Source organism: Schistocerca cancellata, chromosome 7, assembly GCF_023864275.1.
Source record: "Schistocerca cancellata isolate TAMUIC-IGC-003103 chromosome 7, iqSchCanc2.1, whole genome shotgun sequence".
NCBI lineage: Eukaryota > Metazoa > Arthropoda > Insecta > Orthoptera > Acrididae > Schistocerca > Schistocerca cancellata.
The window spans coordinates 504,557,644-504,580,240 of record NC_064632.1 but is presented as its reverse complement, the minus strand read 5'-3'; the positions used below and the strand labels follow the sequence as shown (position 1 = coordinate 504,580,240).

The window sequence follows — 22,597 nt, the reverse complement described above, 5'->3', positions numbered from 1 at the left end:
CACACAAAAGAACAATCAGTACATTTCAACACTGTCGTAATGGCTGAAATTATTCACCGAGCGAGGTGGCGCAGTGGTTAGCACACTGGACTCGCATTCGGGAGGACGACGGTTCAATCCCGTCTCCGGCCATCCTGATTTAGGTTTTCCGTGATTTCCCTAAATCGCTTCAGGCAAATGCCGGGATGGTTCCTTTGAAAGGGCACGGCCGATTTCCTTCCCCATCCTTCCCTAACCCGAGCTTGCGCTCCGTCTCTAATGACCTCGTTGTCGACGGGACGTTAAACACTAATCTCCTCCTCCTCCTCCTGAAATTATTCCAGTGTTAAACATTGCCGGAAAAAATGCAACACCACCAACGAGAAGGTGATTTTATTGACAAGTGATGCGACAGGTAGTTCATCGTTGTAGGAATGTATGATAAAAAATTCAGATCAAATGAAAGACACACATACACTGAATATCCAAAACGTTACGACCGCTGCCCATTGAGACGTTGGATGCCGCCTGGTAGTGTTGCGTTCACTTGACGCGGTAACAAAACCATGTAAGCGGAACACATACGAATGGGGAATCTTCATAGCGAAGATATGGGCTGCAAATGGCGAAATCCAAGCCACTTTATCAAATGGCAGATTATTATTACGCAGAACCTGTTAACGAGAAACTCGAAAAGGGCGAAGCTGGTCGAATATGCACGTGCTGCTGTCGTGAGCATCTATGGAAACAAGTACACTATGTGACAAAAAGTACGCGGACACCCCCAAAAACATACGTTTTCCATATTTGGTGCATTGTGCTGCCACCTACTTCCAGGTACTCCATCTCAGCGACCTCAGTAGTCATTAGACATCGTGAGAGAGCAGAATGGGGCACTCCGCGGAACTCACGGACTTTGAACGTGGTCAGGTGATTGGATGACAGTTGTATCACACGTCTGTTCGCGAGATTTCCACACTCCTAAACATCCCTAGGTCCACTGTTTACGATATGATAGTGAAGTGGAAACGTGAACGGACACGTACAGTACAGAAGCGTACAGGCCGACCTCATCTGTTAACTGACAAAGACCGCCGACAGTTGAAGAGGGTCGTAATGTGTAATAGGCAGACACCTGAATTCCAAACTGCATCAGGATCCACTGCAAGTACTATGACAGTTAGGCGGGAGGTAAGAAAACTTAGATTTCACGGTCGAGCGCCTGCTCATAAGCCATACATCACTCCGGTAAATGCCAAACGACGCCTCGCTTGGTGTAAGAAGCTGAAACATTGGACGATTGAACAGTGGAAAAACGTTGAGTGGGGTGAGGAATCACGGTATACAATGTGGCCATCCGATGGCAGGGTGTGGATATCTCGAATGCCCGGTGAACGTCACGTGCCAGCGTGTGTAGTGCCAACAGTAATATTCGGAGGCGGTGGTGTTATGGTGTGGTCGTGTTTTTCACGGAGGGGGTTTGCACCGCTTGTTGTTTTGCTTGGCACTATCACAGCACAAGCCTACATTGATGTTTTAAGCACCTTCTTGCTTCCCACTGTTGAAGAGCAATTCGAGGATGGCGATTGTATCTTTCAACACGATCGTGCACCTGTTCATAATGCACAGTCTGTGGCGGAGTGGTTACACGACAATAACATCCCTATAATGGACTGGCCTGCACAGAGTCCTGACCTGCATCCTACAGAACATCTTTGGGATATTTTGGAACCCCGACTTCGTGCCAGGCATCACCGACCGACATCGATACCTCTCCTCAGTACAGCACTCCGTGAAGAATGGGCTGTCATTCCCCAAGAAACCTTCAATAACATGACTGAACGTATGACTGCGAGAGTGGAAGCTGTCATCAAGGCTAAGGGTGGGCCGACATGATATTGAATTCCAGCATTACCGATGGCGTGCACCAGAAAATTGTAAGTCATTTTCAGCCAGGTGTCCAGATACTTTTGATCACGTTGTGTAGAAGGACAGTGAAACTATCAAGGGGCTATATGATATGACGCCCACGACTCTTCACAGAACACGGGGTTCTGAGGCTTGTCTGCTCTGTAAAGTAGGACAGATGATGATCTCTGGCATCTCTGCCGAAAGAGCACAATGCTTATGCACGCATAAGTGTTTCGGAGCACACCGTTCCGTCGTACATTGTTGAACATAGAGCTCCACAGCAGATCAGCCCTACGTCTTCACATGTTGACCCAACGACATTGTCAATTAGGATTGAAATGGGTGAAGTACCATCAGGATTCGACTCTCCATCAATGGTAACACGTCGGCTCTTCGGGTGATTCACATTTTTGCTACACTAGGTCGATGGTCGTCTCCACAAAAGCCGTCGTCGAGATGAACGGCGGCTCGAAAAGTGCTGCGTGTCACGGACGCAGACTGGTGGGAGCGTTATTGTGCTATGGGAGACATTCCTCTGTACTTGCATGAGACCTGGGGTAGTAATCGAAGACACGATCGAGCCACTTGGATCCCATCATGCTTGATGTCTTCCGCAACAGCGATGTCATCTTCCAGCTGTATAAATGTCCATATCACAGACCAGAACCATCCTACAGTGGTTCATGGAGAACTATAGTGAACTCACGTTGTTGATATCTCGGCCACCAGATTTTCCTGATATGAATCCTATGGAATCCATCTACGTCGCTATCGGGACCCATCACGCGTGCGAAAATCAGCGGCCCATTATTTACGCAAATTACATGACCTGTGAGTAGATACCTAATGCCATATACTTCGCCGGCCGGAGTGGCCGTGCGGTTCTGGGCACTACAGTCTGGAGCCGCGAGACCGCTACGGTCGCAGGTTCGAATCCTGCCTCGGGCATGGATGTGTATGATGTCCCTAGGTTAGTTAGGTTTAAGTAGTTCTACGTTCTAGGGGACTGATGACCTCAGAAGTTGAGTCCCATAGTGCTGAGAGCCATTTGAACCATTTGAACCATATACTTCGACAAACCTACCAACAAACTGTCGGATCCCCGACACACAGAATCAGTGATGTATTTCGTTCCAAAGACGGACAAACAAGCTATTAAGCAGGTGGTCATAATGTTTTAGCTCATCAGTATAACAGTACAGGGTGCCCAAAGAGTCGCATCAGTAGACAGAACACCCCTGTCTGAGTAACCCCATCTTTTGTTTTTTCTTACAGACCTTGAATAACGATTATGTTCCCTTTACATCACGTCCGATATGTGTCCAACTGGCGAGAGATCTGGTGATCTTGCTGTCTAGGTCAGTTGTTAACTCACCAGGAAGAGGACGTAGCGATGCAGCAGATGTACGTTGAGGTGCCCTATCCTGCTGAGCAAGCACGTCATCTGCCTGTCGAAGAAATGGCAGTGCGCAGAGATAACATCATGTGCAATGTAGGGGGCACAGGTTACTTTATGCTGCAGAAACATCAAAAGTGACCACGATTTGTAACTGATGGTTCTGACTCTGTGAAGCCTAGGGTAGGATTTTTGTGTCTTTGGCTAATGCATTCCGGAGTAGGCTCCTCACCAGGTGTATGCCTTCCATTTGTACGTCCATGAATTGCATACAGAATGTAATCATTCCACTGAAGACAACAAAGCGTCATTCAGCTCTCCGTTAGACTACTCCAGGATACCAGAATGGCTGCGCCTGGTGGTGTCGTTGTATAAGTAGTAACCTGGACAGAGGCGCCAGTAGTCTTAGTCCTGCTGGAAAAAGACTGTTCCCAACTGTCACTGATAACACAGCAGATGACCGGATTTCATCGGTGGATAATCTTCCGTCGGCCACCGCTACTAGAACAATACTTCGGCCTAGACTAGCGTCTGTACTACGCAGACATCCAGAACTTTGCCTATAGATATAGGCATGTTCCAGACCACTGCTGAAAGCCGGGACACACCAGCGATACACTGTGCCCCACATGTCCAGCAATCCGTCGATACATCCATCCAGCCTTTGCAGGCCCAAAGTGCGACCGCATTCAAACGGCTGAAGCAGTTCAACATGAGTACATTCTCATCGCGAGGCATGGTTGTACCCCAGAATGAATGTTTCAAACACTGTTCATCTCTAAATTCAGTTACTGCCCATAGAGTCGAAACAGAGGGCGCACAGACAGTTCTCCTGAACACCATCTGATCACCGATGACCGTGCAAAATGAAACACCACATCTAAATTCCGTATCTGCCTCTACATGTCTAGTCTGCAATTCAGAATTAAGTGCATGAAAGAGAGCTGATCGAACCACCTTCAAACGTCACTATGTGATCAAAAGTATCCGGACTCCTGGCTGAAAAATACTAACAAGTTCGTGGTGCCCTCCATCGGTAATGCTGGAATTCAATATGGTGTTGGCCCACCCTTAGCCTTGGTGACAGCATCCACTCTCGCAGGCATACCTTCAATCAGGTCCTGGAAGGTTTCTTCGGGAATGGCAGTCCATTTTTCATGGAGTGCTGCACTGTGGAGAGGTATCGACGTCGGTCGGTGAGGCCTGGGACGAAGTCGGCGTTCCAAAGCATCCCAAAGGTGTTCTGTACGATTCAGGTCAGGACTCTGTGCAGGCCAGTCCATTACAGGGATGTTATTGTCGTGTAATCACTCCGCCACAAGCCGTGCATTATGAACAGGTGCTCGATCGTGTTGTAAGATACAATCGCCATCCTCGAATTGCTCTTCAACAGTGGGAAGCAAGAAGGTGCTTAAAACATCAGTGTAGACCTGTGCCGTGATAGTGCCACGCAAAACAACAAGGGGTGCAAAACCCCTCTATGAAAACACGGCCACATCATAACACCATCTCCTCCAAATTTTACTGTTGGCGCTACACACGCTGGCAGATGACGGTCACTGGCCATTCGTCACACCCACACCCTGCCATCGGATCGCCAGATTGTGTACCCTTATTCGTCACTCCACACGAAGTTTTTGCACTGTTCAATCGTCCAATGTTTACACTCTTTACACTAGGCGAGGCGTCGTTTGGCATTTACAGGCGTGATGTATGGCTTATAAGCCGCTCGACCATGAAATCCTAGTTTTCTCTCCTCCTGCCTAACTGTCATAGTACTTGTAGTGGATCCTGATGCGGTCTCGAATTCCTGTGTGACGGTCTGGATGGACGTCGGCTTATTACACATTACGACCCTCTTCAACTATCGGCGTTCCCTGTCAGTAAACAGGCGAGATCGGCCTATACGCTTTTGTGCTGTACATGTCCCTTCACGTTTCCACTTCACTATCAGCTCGGAAACAGTGGACCCAGGGATGTTTAGGAGTGTGGAAATCTCGCGTACAGACACCCAATCACCTGACCACGTTCGAAGTCCGTGAGTTCCGCGGAGCGCCCCATTTTGCTCTCTCACGATGTCTAATGACTACTGAGGTCGCTGATATGGAGTACCTGGCAGTAAGTGGCAGCATAATGTACGTAATATGAAAACGTATGTTTTGTAGGGTGACCGCATACTTTTGATCACTCTCGAACAGCGCGTGGAAAAAACCAACAAATCTTTCTGTGCAAACTCTGGTATATCTAATTTTATGATGATCATCATTTCTCTCTATGTAGGTGGTCACCAACAAAATAATTTCACACTCTGAGGAGAAAGCTGCTGTTTCAAATTTTATGAGAAGATCCTGTCACAACGAAAAACGCCGTTGTTTTCATGATTGCCACCCCAGTGTGGGTATCACATCAGTGGCCCTCTCTCCCCTATTTAGTAATAGGGCCCTTATCTGGACTTATTCTCTTCGTCAATCCCATCCGTTGTGGAGCCCACGCCGTACAGTCATACGCTAAAAGAGGGCGGACAAGTGTAGTGCATGCAGTCTCTTTAGTAGACCTGTAACATTTTCTAACTGTTCTGCCGATAAATTGATCTGATAATTTCAATTTAAGTTATTCGTAATTGTAATCCCTAAGTATTTAGTTAAATTTACACCATTCAGATTTGTGTAATTTATCATGTAACGGAAATTTAGCGGATTATATTTAGTACTCATGTGGATCTAAATCATTTTGCAGTTGTTTCTGATCATCTAATGGCTTTACAAGACGGTAAATGATAGCGTCATTTGCAAACAATCTAAGAGCACTGTTCAGATTATCTCCTAAATTGTGCATGTAGATCACGAATAGAAGAGGGCCCGTAAATCTTCCTTGGGGAACGCCAGATATCACTTCTGTTTTATTCGGTGACTTTCCGTGACTTAGTTCGAACTGTGATTTTTCCGCCAGAAAATCAAGAACCCAGTAGGACAACAGAGGCGATATTCCATAGGCAAGCAACTTGATTAGAAGGCGCTTGTGAGGAACGGTGTTGAAAGCATTTTGGCAATCTAAAAATATGGACTCAGTTTGATTCCACAGTCGATGTCACTCATCACTTCGTGAGAATGAAGAGCTAGTTGTGTTTCAAGAGAACGATATTTGCTGAATCCATGTTGGCTGTTTGTCAATAAAACTTTTTCTTCGAGGTAATTCATATCATTCGAGCTGTGAGCGAAGGGTGACCAACTCAGCTCACGTCAGTCACAGTCCATGTCCATACTGTACCTAGTAAGCACACAAACACGCAGGAAATTAAAAAAACTGTGCCAGTAACGAAATGAGTCGCTCCTGTTTGAAGATCGTCAAAATAATTTAGAAACGAACAGTGTACTTGCCCGCCGTATCTGCAACAGGAGCTCAAGGTGCTGTCTCAATGGCGTTGTACAGATGTTCAAACGTGTGTGATTTCCTAAGGGACCAAACTAATAAGGTCATCGGTCACTAGAATTACACACTACTTAAACTATGTTATGCTAAGAACAACACACACACACACGTGCCCGAGGGAGGAGTCGAACCACCGGCGGGAACGGCCGTGCAATCCGTGGCATGGCGCCTTAAACAGCGCGGCCACTCCGCGTTGTAGCTCTACGTTTCTTCAGTCTTCAGATATTCGACCCCTGTGCCACTGAAGACAGTCTTTATTGGTGCTGCATTGATTTAGGCAATGTATATTGCTATCGATACCCAACACTGTATCGGATGTCCCATTGGAGGACTCCCGTAGCTCAGGCTTGAACTAGGACTGTTGATATTTTTAAAAATATCGGTAATCCAATATATCGATGTTTAAAAGAATATATTAGCACCTCTACGTATATCGAGGAAAAGTATCGATATATCGAAGGAAAAGATATCGACCTACTGGCCTATGAAAATATCAGCTGCGCTTTGTAAATATACTGCTGGTCTTAGTGCTGTATATCTAACTATTGATTTATTATTAGATATTCTGCACGTCAATAAGCTAGCAGCCTGCCTGTCCCCCTTATATCTAGAACTGAAAGGAAAACAATGCTCTTTCACGTTTGGCGATAATTACTTGGGCAACAATGGTAACTGCATGCAAGTGGCTCAATGAAAGGTGTTCGTCACATATGGGATTTGTCCAGAATACTTCTTGTCTACTTTCCTGTTTTTTCATGTCTACCAACACCAGCGACCTAGCAGTTGTAGTATAAAAATTGCGTGGTGAAGCTAAACGTTGTAGTTTCTGTTGGTAACTCCGAGTCAGCATTTCCCCTCACATGTCTTCGCCCACAGCAAAGGCCATTCTTGTCACCTAGATATCTGTCCATCATTTTCAGCAGCTGCTTTTGAAGAATGCGGATGTGAAGAAACAGCGCACTAGTTGCGTTAAAAAATCGTTTTTTAATGCAGCTAATGTGCTATTTCTTTTCATAGAAAATCTTGTTATTCCATTCTCTCTCTCTCCCACCCCCCCCCCCTCTCTCACAGGGCAATGGGACCACTTGTTTGTCCGTCTACAATTACTTCACACAGTCATAGTCTACACTCTCTCTCTCTCTCTCTCTCCCCCCCCCCCCTCTCTCACAGGACAATGGGACCACTTGTTTGTGCCGTCTACAATTACTTCACACAGTCATAGTCTACACTTGCTTCACACAGTCAAAGAGAAAGACTGAACATGATGAATCCTCAAAAAATAGTAAGATTCCTTCACACAGGGAATGTAAAATTGTGTTCTACTACAATTTCAAAACAATAACTTCAAATATTTATCGAAAATGGAGGAAAAAAATGTAAAATAAAAATATCGGCACTCGATATTGCTGTTTTGGTATCGATATTGGCATGGAAACGGGAATCGCTAGTATATGTCGATGGCTTTTGTAAAATTTCGATATATCTGTATCTTATCTGCATCCCTAGTGTGAACAGTGCTAGGGGGCTCCTGCATGCACGCACCTTGAGAAGCTTGGTGTAGTTGGAGTCGTCGAAGGGCAGGCGCCCGAAGACCATGGCGTAGAGCACGACGCCCATGGACCAGATGTCGCTGAGGTCGGGGCGGTAGGGCCTGCCCTTGAGGATCTCGGGGGCGGCGTAGGCGTAGCTGCCGCAGAAGGTCTCGCTTAGCGGGCTGCCGGGGCCGTCCTTGGAGGGCGGCGTGAAGCGCCGCGCGAACCCGAAGTCGGACAGCTTCACGTTCATCTCGGCGTCCATCAGCAGGTTCTCACACTTGATGTCCCTGCGGGGACCCGGCCTCGCTCTAAATTATACCGCTGCTCAAGGTCTCCTGCATCGTTACAAGTAGGCACTCTACACACAGTGGCATAAAGCTAGTCTCCACCAGCACTGTCGATAATCCACTTTGGTGCTGCAGTGACCGACCCAGGTGTAACTACTACGAGCTGCGGTGGTTCCCAGCAAAGAGCAACTGAAGTGAGGGCGTGTAGTTTCTCATCACCATCCTATGCGCTTGTATCCTGTTGCAGCCTTCATAGCCGAATACAAATACCAATAAAAGTAGAGGGCTGCGGGGGTATTGGCTAGTGAGAGCATAACGGCCATTTGAATTTGTGAGTCCGTGCAGTGCGGCACTGGTACGACAACGTCGTACAGGTGTCACCCAAAAAGCCCTCAGTTGCTCGTAGTTATCTGAATGAGACAAAATTTCGCGTTACCTCGCTGTCCCGTTTTCTGTGGTTTTTTGAAGTATTCTCATCAAGTTTCATTCCACGTAATTATTAAAAATTGACGTAACAAGTTATGTTTCCCTAACTTACTTGTGTTAAAAGAGTTGTTACGAGGGTCACTCCAAAAGAAATGCACACTATTTTTGTAAAAACACAGTTTGCATTCTGCATGTGTGAAATTTTACAGTGTGTAGATACATCCTTCTCGCTTGTTTTCAAACATAATTCAACCTGTTCCCGTGAGTGGCGCCGTCACAGCATGTCTTCAAGATGGCTGCTACACTTGACGTTTGTCAGAAGTAACGTGCTGTCACAGAATTTTTGTGCTGTGAAAACGAGACAGTGGGAAACATCCACGAGAGGTTGAAAAAGGTGTATGGAGATGATGCTGTCGATCGCAGTACAGTTAGTCGGTGGGCAAGCGGGTTACGTGATGAAAGCGGGCACGGCAATATTGAGGATTGTCCTCGCAGCGGCCTGCCTCGTACTGCACACACTCCAGGCAATGAGCAGAGAGTTAACGAATTGGTGACTGCTGACAGAAACATCACAGTGAACGAATCGTCACGCTACGTTGGGATAGGGGAAGGAAGTGTTTGCAGAATACTGAAAGTGTTGGCGATAAAAAATGTTTGTGCCAGGTGGGTTCCCAGGATGTTGACAGTGGCTCACAAGGAAACAAGAAAAACGGTATGCAGCGAACGTTTGGAACAGTACGAGAATGGTGGAGATGAATTTCTTGGAAGAATTGTGACAGGTGATGAAACACAGCTCCATCATTTTTCACCAGAGACGAAAAGGCAATCAATGGAGTGGCATCATTCAAATTCTCTCAAGAAAAAAAAATTCAAAACCACACCTTCTGCTGGAAAAGTTATGGCTACAGTGTTTTTCGATACCGAAGGACTCTTCCTTGTGGACATCATGCCAAGTGGAACCACCATAAATTCTGATGCATATGTGACGACACTGAAGAATCTTCACGCTCGACTGAGTCGTGTTCGATCCCATCGGCAAAAGCAGGATGTTTTGCTGTTGCACAACAATGCACGGCCACATGTCAGTCAAAAAACCATGGAAGCGATCACATAACTCGGATGGACAACACTGAAACATCCGCCTTACAGTCCTGATCTGGCTCCATGTGACTATCATCTCTTTGGGAAACTCAAAGACTCTCTTCGTGAAACAAGGTTTGAAGATGATGAGTCCCTTGTGCACACTGCCAAACAGTGGCTCCAACAGGTTGGTCCAGAATTTTACCGTGCGGGTACACAGGCACTGGTTCCAAGATGGCGTAAGGCAGTTGAGAGGGATGGAAATTATGTGGAGAAATGAAAATATTGTTCCTAAAGGGTGTATCTACACACAGTAAAACTTTCAAACATGTAGAACAAAAGATGGATCTTAGAAAAAATAGTGCGGATTTCTTTTGGAGTGACCCTCGCACTCAGTGACAAATTCTCATGTTTACAAATGCGTTGTGGGAGAGCCCACTAACAACAGATTTTGGGGAACAACGTTTATGTCGGCAAGTTAGCTAGTCACTGAACAATATACCCGCCGCGTATTAATTTCGTTTAATGCGTTTTTGATTGATTGATTGATTTGAGGGAGGGGACCAGACAGGGTCCCATCGGATTGGGGAAGGATGGGGGAGTAAAGCGGCTGTGCCCTATCAAAGGAACCATCGCGGCATTTGCCTGAAACGATTTATAGAAATCACGGAAAGCTTAAATCAGGATGGTCGGACGGGGGTTTGAACCGTTTTCCTCCGCATTGCGAGTCTAGTGTGCTAATCATGTGCCACCACGCTCGGTCTTGTGTTTTGGCTTTTATTTATGTGAAAAAACTACTGAATGTACTGTAACAAATGATAAATCATCTTAAATAATAATTTTAAAAATACATGAAATAATTACCTAATAAATAATAACATAAATAATAATAATTATTATTATGTAATAAAATTATTTTTTCCTTACAGCGATGGTGTGCACATTTAATGCCAAGGGAGGCATTCAGTTACGGAATGAGTATGGCATGGAGGACGGCATTGCTTTCAAAACTAGTGCAATTACCTATCGAATTCGAAGGAATACGTTGAAGAAAAGAATTTCGAAGAAAAATCTACCTGTTACTGAAAACAAGAAGGTATCGGGAGAGTTTCAGCCCCTTTGTAACCCAAAACAAGAAAAGGTAAATTCCGCTCCTTGGCTGCTTCCCCTGCAAACTCTACGATTCATGGGCTACAGAGGACTGAATCTCAGCATTTCGGCTCGCAGCGTCGACATATCTCACTCGCTGTGGTCGCTGCCTCAACTGAATTGTTGACGTACGTATCTGTTATAACACCAAAGATTAAACCTTGATTTGCTAAAGGCGCTTCAGTCTGGAACCGCGTGACCGCTACGGTCGCAGGTTCGAATCCTGCCTCGGGCATGGATGTGTGTGATGTCCTTAGGTTAGTTAGGTTTAATTAGTTCTAAGTTCTGGCGACTGATGACCTCAGAAGTCAAGTCGCATAGTGCTCAGAGCCATTTTGAACCTTGATTTGATGTACCCTCGAAAGATTTGATCCAGTCGTCTCTTCCACCATTACCTAGCTCTCTAGAAAGAGATTAAACAACAGTGGTCCCTAAATTCACGTAACATCAATGTTATGAAAAGTATAACTGCAGCAAAAATTCCAAGTGACAACATCAGTCCTTTGACTCAACCATGAGAGGTACCACCAGCATCCGTGTTGACGCATTATGGTGCCGCGTCTCTACTGTGACTGCAGTTCTCAAGAAGATCTGAATCATATATTTTTTTTCGGCGGTTCCAAACTACAAAAAAATGGTTCAAATGGCTCTGAGCACTATGGGACTTAACTTCTAAGGTCATCAGTCCCCTAGAACTTAGAACTACTTAAACCTAACTAACCTAAGGACATCACACACATCCATGCCCGAGGCAGGATTCGAACCTGCGACCGTAGCGGTCGCGCGGTTCCAGACTGTAGGCCTAGAACCGCTCGGCCACTCCAAACTACAGCATAAGGCAATACATTACCGTAGGAAGTTGTGTCTCCAGAAAACAAACAACCAACGAACGTGATAACATTATTAACAACAGACGGTATTACCAAATACAGACGACTATACAACTTTTCATTAGAGAGACAAAGATACAAAGTCTCAGCTACATACATCAAAAAGTGATGAACTTCTGTCAAAATAATCTCACCAAATTATATTTCTTACATAACCATTATGTTATGTTTCATTATGGTATGTTACGATGTACATCATATTCCCTGCCTTCATCGACGCAGTATATGTGTAAGTGGATAAAGTACATGGTGCCTGCCTTTATCTATATGTGTTATGTCTGGATGTCGATAAATAAAACAAGCAAGAATACTTTTCTTTTTCCTATTTTCGGCACGTATTTCAGAACACCATCGAAATTCTTGTGTCATTCATTTTTCTAATTGACTGTTTCCTTTCCATTCTGTAGTTTATTATCTCTTCATTACGATTAAATATGAGCGGTAGTCAAATTAAAATGAGAGAGGTGGAAAAAACGTACGTAAACTGATTATTATTTCAAAAGCAATCGTCATAGTTGTTAATACATTTATCCACTGCGAAACAAAACGGTTAGTGTCTTCCTGAAGTAATGTTTGTGTTTGCCTATGGAACCGTGACCGTATCCAAGGGTGCACCTCTTCGTCCGAAACAAATCTACGGCCACGAATGTCTTTCTTCAGGAAAGCAATAATATGGAAATCGCATGGCGAGAGAGAGAGACTGTGTAGAGGATGTGTAAGGGCTACGCTGCAGAAGTCCCGCTGGGTAGCCTATACACATTCGCCATACATTCCCAATGTCTCCCCATGCGATTTCCACATTCTGGTCGTCGATTTGCCTCGGATGAAGAGATGCATGTCTGAGTACAACATGTTACCGCAGGCAACCGCAAATATGCCTCCATGAAGACACTGACCGTTTTGTCTCACAACGGTGTAAATATGTTAACAGTAATGGCGATTACTTTTGAGACAATAAACATTTTACTTGCTTTCTCCCCATCTGCTCGTTTTCATTTGACTGCCCCTTATATCTCGAGTTCCTTTCTGATGGCCTGACTTGTCTTCTTGTCTTGTGACGCAAAACCTCCTGAGAAATCTCTTTTCTGTGCTTTCTTCTTATCTGTCTTACTCCAAAAGCCTTTCTATACAGCATGTTTGGCATTAACATAACTTTGTAGAGTTTCAGAAATGTCTTGTATCCCCAACTCCGAAAGTTCTTGACAATTCCACACACACACAGCGAAGTTTTTGTAGCAATAACATGACGACGAGATGTATAGTAATGTCGTAGCCCAGATATGAGAACTTGTTGATTTCCGCTACTGTTGGATCTCAATACGACCTGTTTGTATCACGTACAGTTGTGTTACTATTTCACTTCGTTCTAATATAGAAAAGTGAACAAAAATATAATTTAACTTTTTAACGTGAACAAAGGTTTTAGAAGTAGATTACGTAGAAGTTAAATGTTCTGTGGCTTATATTTTCCTTTGGTCACCTAGTAAAGGATCTAATACAGCTTTATCTTCGAAGAGTTGCCTTTTGTGCGTATCGATAAAGTGACCAACACGTGTTTTCCATCATATTGGTATTTGAACGGTCCGTATACCAGATTTCCTTTACTTTCAGGTCTTGATAGAGCGCTCACCTTGTACGTCACTGACATCAACCGTAGTTTCAGGGAATAAATAAAGACAGCTGTTCAGAAACTACATCTTAAGACTTGTCATGTAACCCAACGTCTTGAATTTTTCCAGCACATATGCTACAACACAGATATAATGCACTCCCTCTTTTTACCTTCGAATTTAGTAACAAACGCCTTAAATGAAATCCATTCATCATATTTTACTTATTTAAAGTTGGAACTGAATATCAATTTTCAAATGTCAGGTCGAACAAACACGCATTCTCTCTGTCTCACATCTGACAAATGAGGAAACCTCTTGCACGGATACTTGGAACGTTCTTCTTCAAATCGTTCAAATGGCTCTAAGCATTATGGGACTTAGTATCTGAGGTCGTCAGTCCCCTAGACTTAGAACCATTTGAACCTAACTAACCTAAGGACATCACACACATGCATGCCCGAGGCAGGATTCGAACTTGCGACCGTAGCAGCAGCACGGTTCTGGAATAAAGCGCCTAGAACCGCACGGTCACAGCAGCCGCCTCGTTCTTCTTCTTTGGGTACAGGTTTACCAACCTGTTTCGCTAATAAATGTAGAATATCGTATTAACACTTTATTCGCATCGAAATGGTTCTTGGACAGAAGTAAGAAGAATCGAAGAGCTGTTCACAGTAGTTAATACTGATGAGACCGAACACTATGACTACCGCGCACCGCGAGACTGAGTACCGCATTGTGACGTTCTGAGCAAGTAACGTGGAAACGAAACTACATAAGAGGAGCAGATGCGACTAAGGAATCATTCTAGTGATTGTAGGGTCGAGCGACTTTTAAAAGGAGAGATTATTATGGTCCAATGCAAGGGAGACGAAAATGGTTCAAATGGCTCTAAGCGCTATGGGACTTAACACCTGAGGTCATCAGTCCCCTAGAACTTAGAACTAGTTAAACCTAATAAACCTAAGGACATCACACACATCCATGCCCCAGGCAGGATTCGAACCTGCGACCGTAGCAGCAGCGCGGTTCCGGACTTAATCGCCTAGAACCGCTCGGCCACCGCGGCCGGCTCACGGGAGACGCACCTCGGAAGCGGCGAAGATGGAATTCGGAGCAGAGACGAATGGCAAATCATTCTAGTGACAATATGGCAAGGAAATCCTCTGATATAAGCGACCTGAACAAAGGATAGATCTTTATGGTCTGGTGCTTGGGCAGGAGCATCTTGGAAACAGCGAAGCTGGTCGACTGCTCACGTGCTGCTGTCGCGATCATCTATGGAAGGTGATTCAAGTACGGTGAAACCGAGGGAAAGAGAGAAGCCATTCGACTCCTATGCCGCACCACAGAACGTGCGTTCTTTACAGCAGGACAGGTGGCAATCTGCGCAGATCTGGCGAGAAAGTGTAATACTGGTGCAGTCATAAGTGTTTCGGAAACCACCGTTCAGCGCATATTCTTGAACATAGGGCTCAGCAGCAGCGACTTCTACTCGTTCCCAAGTCAATGCAACGACATTGTTATTTACTACTGCAGTGGGTAAAGGGGTCATCCAGGTTGGACTATTTATCAGTGGAAACGTCTCGTCTAGGAGGACGAATAACGTTTCTTGTTACGTCCGGTCGATGGTAGTATCAGAATACGCCTTCACACACGAGAACGGCTGCTCGAAGCGTACACTGCGTCACGACCCAGGCAGGTGAGGGAAGTATGACGTTGTGACGGATATTCACCTGTTCTTCTGTGGTACTAATCGAAGACACCGTGAGAGCCGTCGACTACTTGAACATTATTGCGGAGCACTGGCAACCCTTAATGCTTGATGTGAAGACATGGCATCTTCCAACAGGATAACTGTCCATGTCATAAGGCCACAATCGTGTTACAGTGCTTTCATGGGTGTGACAGTGAACTCACCTTGATGTACTGGCCATCAAAATTGCGTTACCTGAGTCACATGGAACCAATCTGGGACGTAACTGGGCGATAGCTAGATGCACACAAACAGTGGAGTCTTTCCTATTCAAAAAGCAATCTCTCGGCCATTGAATAAATAAACTGTCACTTCCGAGTATTGAGGTTAGATCATAAATAAACTTTAATTCCTAGACGTGAATTTCCACAGCACTTATATGATACTAAAGACACTTAAGCAAAAGCCTATCAAATTGTTACAAGTTACAAATTGTAAGTGGAACACGACTTACATTCTTTAATTCAACACATACTTAATGCCATTCTTATCCCTAACTGTCGAACAGTTATTCAGAGGCAATATCAATCAAATATGGCCCGACGCTGAATAGTTTCCGCACATCAGATCCTGTAAAACAGAATATGAAAAACTGACAATACAATTCAATTCTTTTTTATCTGAAGCCGTCCTCGAGGGGGAATCCCTGACACCCGTCGCAGTATAGCCCGGCCGTCGGATCTCCTCTGTGGTGGCCAAATACAGGTTGCACGACTAATAGTGGTGTCTGCCCGCCCGGTTAGCCGTTCGGTCTAACGCACTGCTGATGCCGGTCCACAGAACAAATCCGCCCGGCGGATTAGCGTCGAGGTCCGGTGTGACGGCCAGTCTGTGGATGGTTTTTAAGACAGTCTTCCATCTGCCTCGGCGAATGCGGGCTGGTTCCCCTTATTCCTCCTCAGTTACACTATGTCGGAGATTGCTGCGCAAACACTTTCTCCAGGTACGCGAACACCATAATTACTCCTCTACCACGGAAACATTGGGGTTACGCTCGTCTAGTGTGAGAGTGTGAGACGTTCCCGGCAGGGAGGGGGGGGGGGGGGAGGGGAGGGGAGGTCCACTGGGGGCCGAACCGCCGCACAATAACCCTGGGTTCGGTGTGGGGCGGCGGTGGGGTGAGTGGACTGCTGTAGCCTGTTGTGGGCTTGTGTACCACTGCGGGCTACGGCGGGGACGAAGCCTCTCCGTCGTTTCTAGGTCCCCAATTCCATACAGTACAATACAACAGTCGTGTCCAGCGACACTTAATGGTGCTTTCTGTAACGCATTTTCCGTACGATTAACCACATAATTTCACTCTTTGTGGACCCTGGTTATACGAGGTGCATTCAAGTTCTAAGACCTCCGATTTTTTTTCTAATTAACTACTCACCCAAAATCGATGAAACTGGCGTTACTTCTCGACGTAATCGCCCTGCAGACGTACACATTTTTCACAACGCTGTCGCCATGATTCCATGGCAGCGGCGATGGCTTCTTTAGGAGTCTGTTTTGACCACTGGAAAATCGCTGAGGCAATAGCAGCACGGCTGGTGATGTGCGGCCACGGAGAGTGTCTTTCATTGTTGGAAAAAGCCAAAAGTCACTAGGACCCAGGTCAGGTGAGTATGGAGCATGAGGACTCACTTCAAAGTTGTTATCACGAAGAAACTGTTGCGTAACGTTAGCTCGATGTGCGGGTGCGTTGTCTTGGTGAAACAGCACACGCGCAGCCCTTCCTGGACGTTTTTGTTGCAGTGCAGGAAGGAATTTGCTCTTCAAAACATTTTCGTAGGATGCACCTGTTACCGTAGTACCCTTTGGAACGCAATGGGTAAGGATTACGCCCTCGCTGTCCCAGAACATGGATACCATCATTTTTTCAGCACTGGCGGTTACCCGAAATTTTTTTGGTGGCGGTGAATCTGTGTGCTTTCATTGAGCTGACTGGCGCTTTGTTTCTGGATTGAAAAATGGCATCCACATCTCATCCATTGTCACAACCGACGAAAAGGAAGTACCATTCATGCTGTCGTTGTGCGTCAACATTACTTGGCAACATGCCACACGGGCAGCCATGTGGTCGTCTGTCAGCATTCGTGGCACCCACCTGCATGACACTTTTCGCATTTTCAGGTCGTCATGCAGGATTGTGTGCACAGAACCCACAGAAATGCCAACTCTGGAGGCGATCTGTTCAACAGTCATTCGGTGATCCCCCAAAACAATTCTCTCCACTTTCTCGATCATGTCGTCAGACCGGCTTGTGCGAGCCCGAGGTTGTTTCGGTTTGTTGTCACACGATGCTCTGCCTTCATTAAACTGTCGCACCCATGAACGCACTTTCGACACATCCATAACTCCATCACCACATGTCTCCTTCAACTGTCGATGAATGTAATTGCTTTCACACCACGCAAATTCAGAAATTGAATGACTGCACGCTGTTCAAGTAAGGAAAAGGTCGCCCCTTTAAGTATTTAAAACAGTTCTCATTCTCGCCGCTGGCAGTAAAATTCCATCTGCCGTACGGTGCTGCCATCTCTGGGACGTATTGACAATGAACGCGGCTTCATTTTAAAACAATGCGCATGTTTCTATCTCTTTCCCGTCCGGAGAAAAAAAATCGGAGGCCTTAGAACTTGAATGCACCTCGTACCCTCAGCTGTCTCTTTATTAAACAACGAACAGGCCGCATCTTGGGTTACGAAGAAAATTATCATTTTTGTAGCAACCGGCCCTTAAAAACCCACCTGTCAGTAATTTACGGTAAGTGATTGATTGACATAAGCAACGTTATCTGATGCTGCATACCTGCGAAAATCTACCAAGACACGTAGAATTCATGCCGCCGAGGATCGCTTCCGTGTTACGTTGTGAAGGTTGACTAGCACGCTGTTAACCCGGCAATAGTGTGTAGGGGTGTGGTACACCCCTTATGACGATTTTCTATAGTTAATTGCTAGGTGACACGTCCCACTGCTTTATAGTCCAGGTACTTGCTACGAGATGTCAGCAGAGTGGCACAAGTGTGTTTTTGTAACTTTAGTTGAGAACAGAACTTAGTGAGATGCTTTTGAAATGAGCATCTGTCCTGTAAAGCCCCTACACACCATTCTCGTCCCACAAGAAGAAAAAAGCAAGTAAGTTGTTTCATGCACGTTTCTGTCAATTTTGCATAAGATATGATATCTGATCGTACAAAAAAATGGCTCTGAGCACTATGGGACTTAACATCTGAGGTCATCAGTCCCCTAGAACTTAGAACTACTTAAACCTAACTAACCTAAGGACATCACACACATCCATGCCCGAGGCAGGATTCGAAGCTGCGACCGTAGCGGTCGCGCGGTTCCAGATTGAAGTGCGTAGAACCGCTCGGCCACAACGGCCGGCTCTGATCGTATAATTAATAGTAAATATTGTTATATATGGATTGTTATGAACCAGAAGGGGACAAAGTCCTAGTATTGATTGATCACGTACTTGATGAGACGTCAGTTGCTTCCGATGATGGAGATGAAGAGGATACAGTTATTGACAACGATCAAGACACATCTTCAGGGCAGGAAGAAGATGAAAACGATAGAGGTGAAGTCAGTGATAGTTATTACGTGGAAAATATGGAATGAATAAATGGAGAAAATAATTTTCACGACATAATGTTAGATCAAGGTCGTACATGATTACCCCTCTTCCAAGAGTCGCTGTTGGTGCCAAACATTGTGCTACACCAATAAAGTGTTGCAATTTTTTATGTTTTCTGATATCATTGATGAAATTGCTTACAAATAAGCGGATAGGGAGTCAGAGAGAGATGTATTGACAAGGAAACACACTAAAATTTATAACGAAGCTCTAAATGATGGCAGTGGGCTCCTGTATTCTGCAGCAACCCACAAGCAAGGCCAGTTGGTTGAATTTGGAATATCTTTGGCCATTTCATGGAAGTGGAGTAAGGACATTTGGGCTACTATGACCCCCCAAAGACTCAGATTACTCTTGAGCCGTTCTACTTTTGGTGACCGGCATACTTGAGCAGCCAGGAAGGAAGTAGAAACATGGGCTCCAATTAGAGACGTTCTTGACGTCTTCGTTAGTAACTGTAAGACACTTCTCTCTGTCAGTGAATATGTTACTTTGAATGCGAAATTAGAAGCGTATGACTCAATAGTTGTGACTGGTATGTGATTAATAACTAATAAATAACATTCAGCTTCATTACTGTCACTGTATATTGTAATATGCAATAATAATAATCAATAGCAATAAGTCATATTTGATTAAACAGTTAATTTCAGCGTTAAAATATTCAAAATATGTAATAAAGTAGACAGGCTGTACTACGCCCCACACACCATTTGCGTTAGAATTCCAGGCCACACCACTGCCAGGTTTTGTTATTGTGTACTAACCAATGCAACACTTCCATCGACATACGGAAGTATTATTATTATTATTAATTAATATAGTTTTTGAAATGTGAGGGGCAGTCAAATGAAAACCAAACATCCGCCACAACAGAACCATCGAATAGTTCCATTCCAAAGAAACCACCGCGAGCATTAAGACATTTATCTCACTGGGAGATGAAACGATCAATCCCTGCTCCGTAGAACGCGGTCAGCCGCTAACAGATACACAACCGCAATCCACTCTTACGCCTTTTCGTCAGACTGAAACTGAAATCCACTCCTGTCTTTCTTCAGGTCGCCAAGGATGTGAAAATCACACGGTGTAAGAGCCGGGCCCCACGGAAGGGCGTTCCAGTGTTCCCCAACCAAATCGCTGAAGCATAGCCTTCGACCGGTTGGTAGTGTGGGGACGAGCGTTATAGTGCAACACGATGATTCAGTCCGACAGCTCAAGGACAAACGGTAAAGTCGCCAGTGGAAATATTCTACATCTCCTCCGTCACGGAAAGCCACAGTTGTTCACAAAAGTGCCGGTAACGTCTTGATGACCTCATTCTTCGACTGCAGGGGCCCTCTGCTCGTCGAGTTCCTCGAGCATGGAACCACAATCAACGAGCAGCACTATGAAGACACTTTGCAGAAACTGCGACGCGCCTTATGTCAAAACGCCCAGGAATGTTGTCGGATGGACAGCACGATAAGGCCCGCTCCCACACTGGCAATCGGACGGAGATTACGCTTCAGCGACTTGGTTGGGGAACACTGCAACCTCGTCTGTACAAGCCAAGTTCTTCGACGCGTGATTTTCACATCTTTGCCGACATGGAGAGAGACATGCGTGGACGTCGCTTTCAGTCGGACGAGGAAGTGCAATAAGGGGTGCCGTTGTGGATTTCGCAGCGGCAGACCGCGTTCTACGATGTAAGAATCGTCTCCCTATGGTATAAATGTCTTAACGCGTATCGTCTTTACTTTTGAACGGAACCACTCCATAGTCCCGTTGTCGGCAGTTGTTCGGTTTACATTTAACTGCCCGTTATATATACGAGAGTCACTCCAAAAGAACTGCACACTATTTTTATGCATCCTTTCCGCTTGTTTTCAAACTTAGTTCAACCTGTTCCCGTGAGTGGCGCCGTCACAGCATGTCTTCAAGGTGGCTGCTACACCTGACGTTCGTCAGAAGCAACGTGCTGTCATAGAATTCCTGTGCTGTGAAAACGAGACAGTGGGAAACATCCACAAGAGGTTGAAAAAGGTGTATGGAGATGCTGCTGTCGATCGCCGTACAGTTAGTCGGTGGGCAAGCAGGTTACGTGATGAAATCTGTCACGGAAATATTGAGGATTGTCCTCGCAGCGGCAGGCCTCGCACTGCACACACTCCAGACGATGTGCAGAGAGTTAACGGATTGGTGACTGCTGACAGATGCATCACAGTGAACGAATTGTCACGCTACGTTGGGATAGGGGAAGGAAGTGTTTGCAGAATACTGAAAGTGTTGCCGTTAAAAAAGGTTTGTGCCAGGTGGGTTCCCAGGATGTTGACAGTGGCTCACAAAGAAACAAGAAAAACGGTATGCACCGAACGTTTGGAACAGTACGAGAATGGTGGAGATGAATTTCTTGGATGAATTGTGACAGGTGATGAAACATGGCTCCATCAATTTTCACCAGAGAGGAAGAGGCAATCAACGCAGTGGCATCATACAAATTCACCCAAGAAAAAAACATTCAAAACCGCACCTTCTGCTGTAAAAGTTATGGCTACGGTGTTTTTCGATTCCGAAGGACTCTCTGCTTGTCGACATTATGCCAAGTGGAACCACCATAAATTCTGATGCATATGTGACGACACTAAAGCAACTTCAAGCTCGACTGAGTCGTGTTCGGCCACATCGGCAAAAGCAGGATGTTTTGCTGTTGCACGACAATGCACGGCCACGTTGTCAGTCAAAAAACCATGGAAGCGATCACAAAACTCGGATGGACAACACTGAAACACCCGCCTTACACTCCTGACCTGGCTCCATGTGAATATCATCTCTTTGGGAAACTGAAAGACTCTACATCTACATCTACATCCATTTTCGGCAAGCCACCTGACGGTGTGTGGCGGAGGGTACCTTGAGTACCTCTACCGGCTCTCCCTTCTATTCCAGTCTCGTACTGTTCGTGGAAAGAAGGATTGTCGGTATGCCTCTGTGTGGGCTCTAATCTCTCTGATTTTATCCTCATGGTCTCTTCGCGAGATATACGTAGGAGGGAGCAATATACTGCTTGACTCCTCGGTGAAAGTATGTTCCCGAAACTTCAACAAAAGCCTGTACCGAGCTACTGAGCGTCTCTCCTGCAGAGTCTTCCACCGGAGTTTTTCTATCATCTCCGTAACGCTTTCGCGATTACTAAATGATCCTGTAACGAAGCGTGCTGCTCTCCGTTGGATCTTGTCTATCTCTTCTATCAACCGTATCAGGAACGGATGCCACACTGCTGAGCAATTGTAAGTAGGCTGTTCATGTTTTCTTATTGGCAACGTTACGTAGCGCTCTGTATGAAAATCACTGGCTGTGCTGTGTGCAGTCTGTGGCTAGTTTGCATTGTTGTCTGCCATTGTAGTGTTGGGCAGCTGGATGTGAACAGCGCGTAGCGTTGCGCAGTTGGAGGTGAGCCGCCAACAGTGGTGGATGTGGGGAGAGAAAATTGCGGAGTTTTGAAATTTGTAAGACTGGATGTCATGAACTGCTATGTAT

The 22,597-nt window shown here is 45.5% G+C and overlaps 1 protein-coding gene across 1 annotated transcript in view; it reads right to left on the bottom strand.

Moving 5' to 3' along the window:
- Positions 1-22,597, bottom strand: part of LOC126092868 (testis-specific serine/threonine-protein kinase 4-like) — a 121,398-nt gene that overhangs the window by 47,388 nt on the left and 51,413 nt on the right. The window contains exon 5 of the mRNA XM_049908599.1: positions 8,258-8,537. Within this exon, the coding sequence (XP_049764556.1) occupies positions 8,258-8,537 (280 nt within the window). The remainder of the gene's footprint in view (positions 1-8,257; positions 8,538-22,597) is intronic.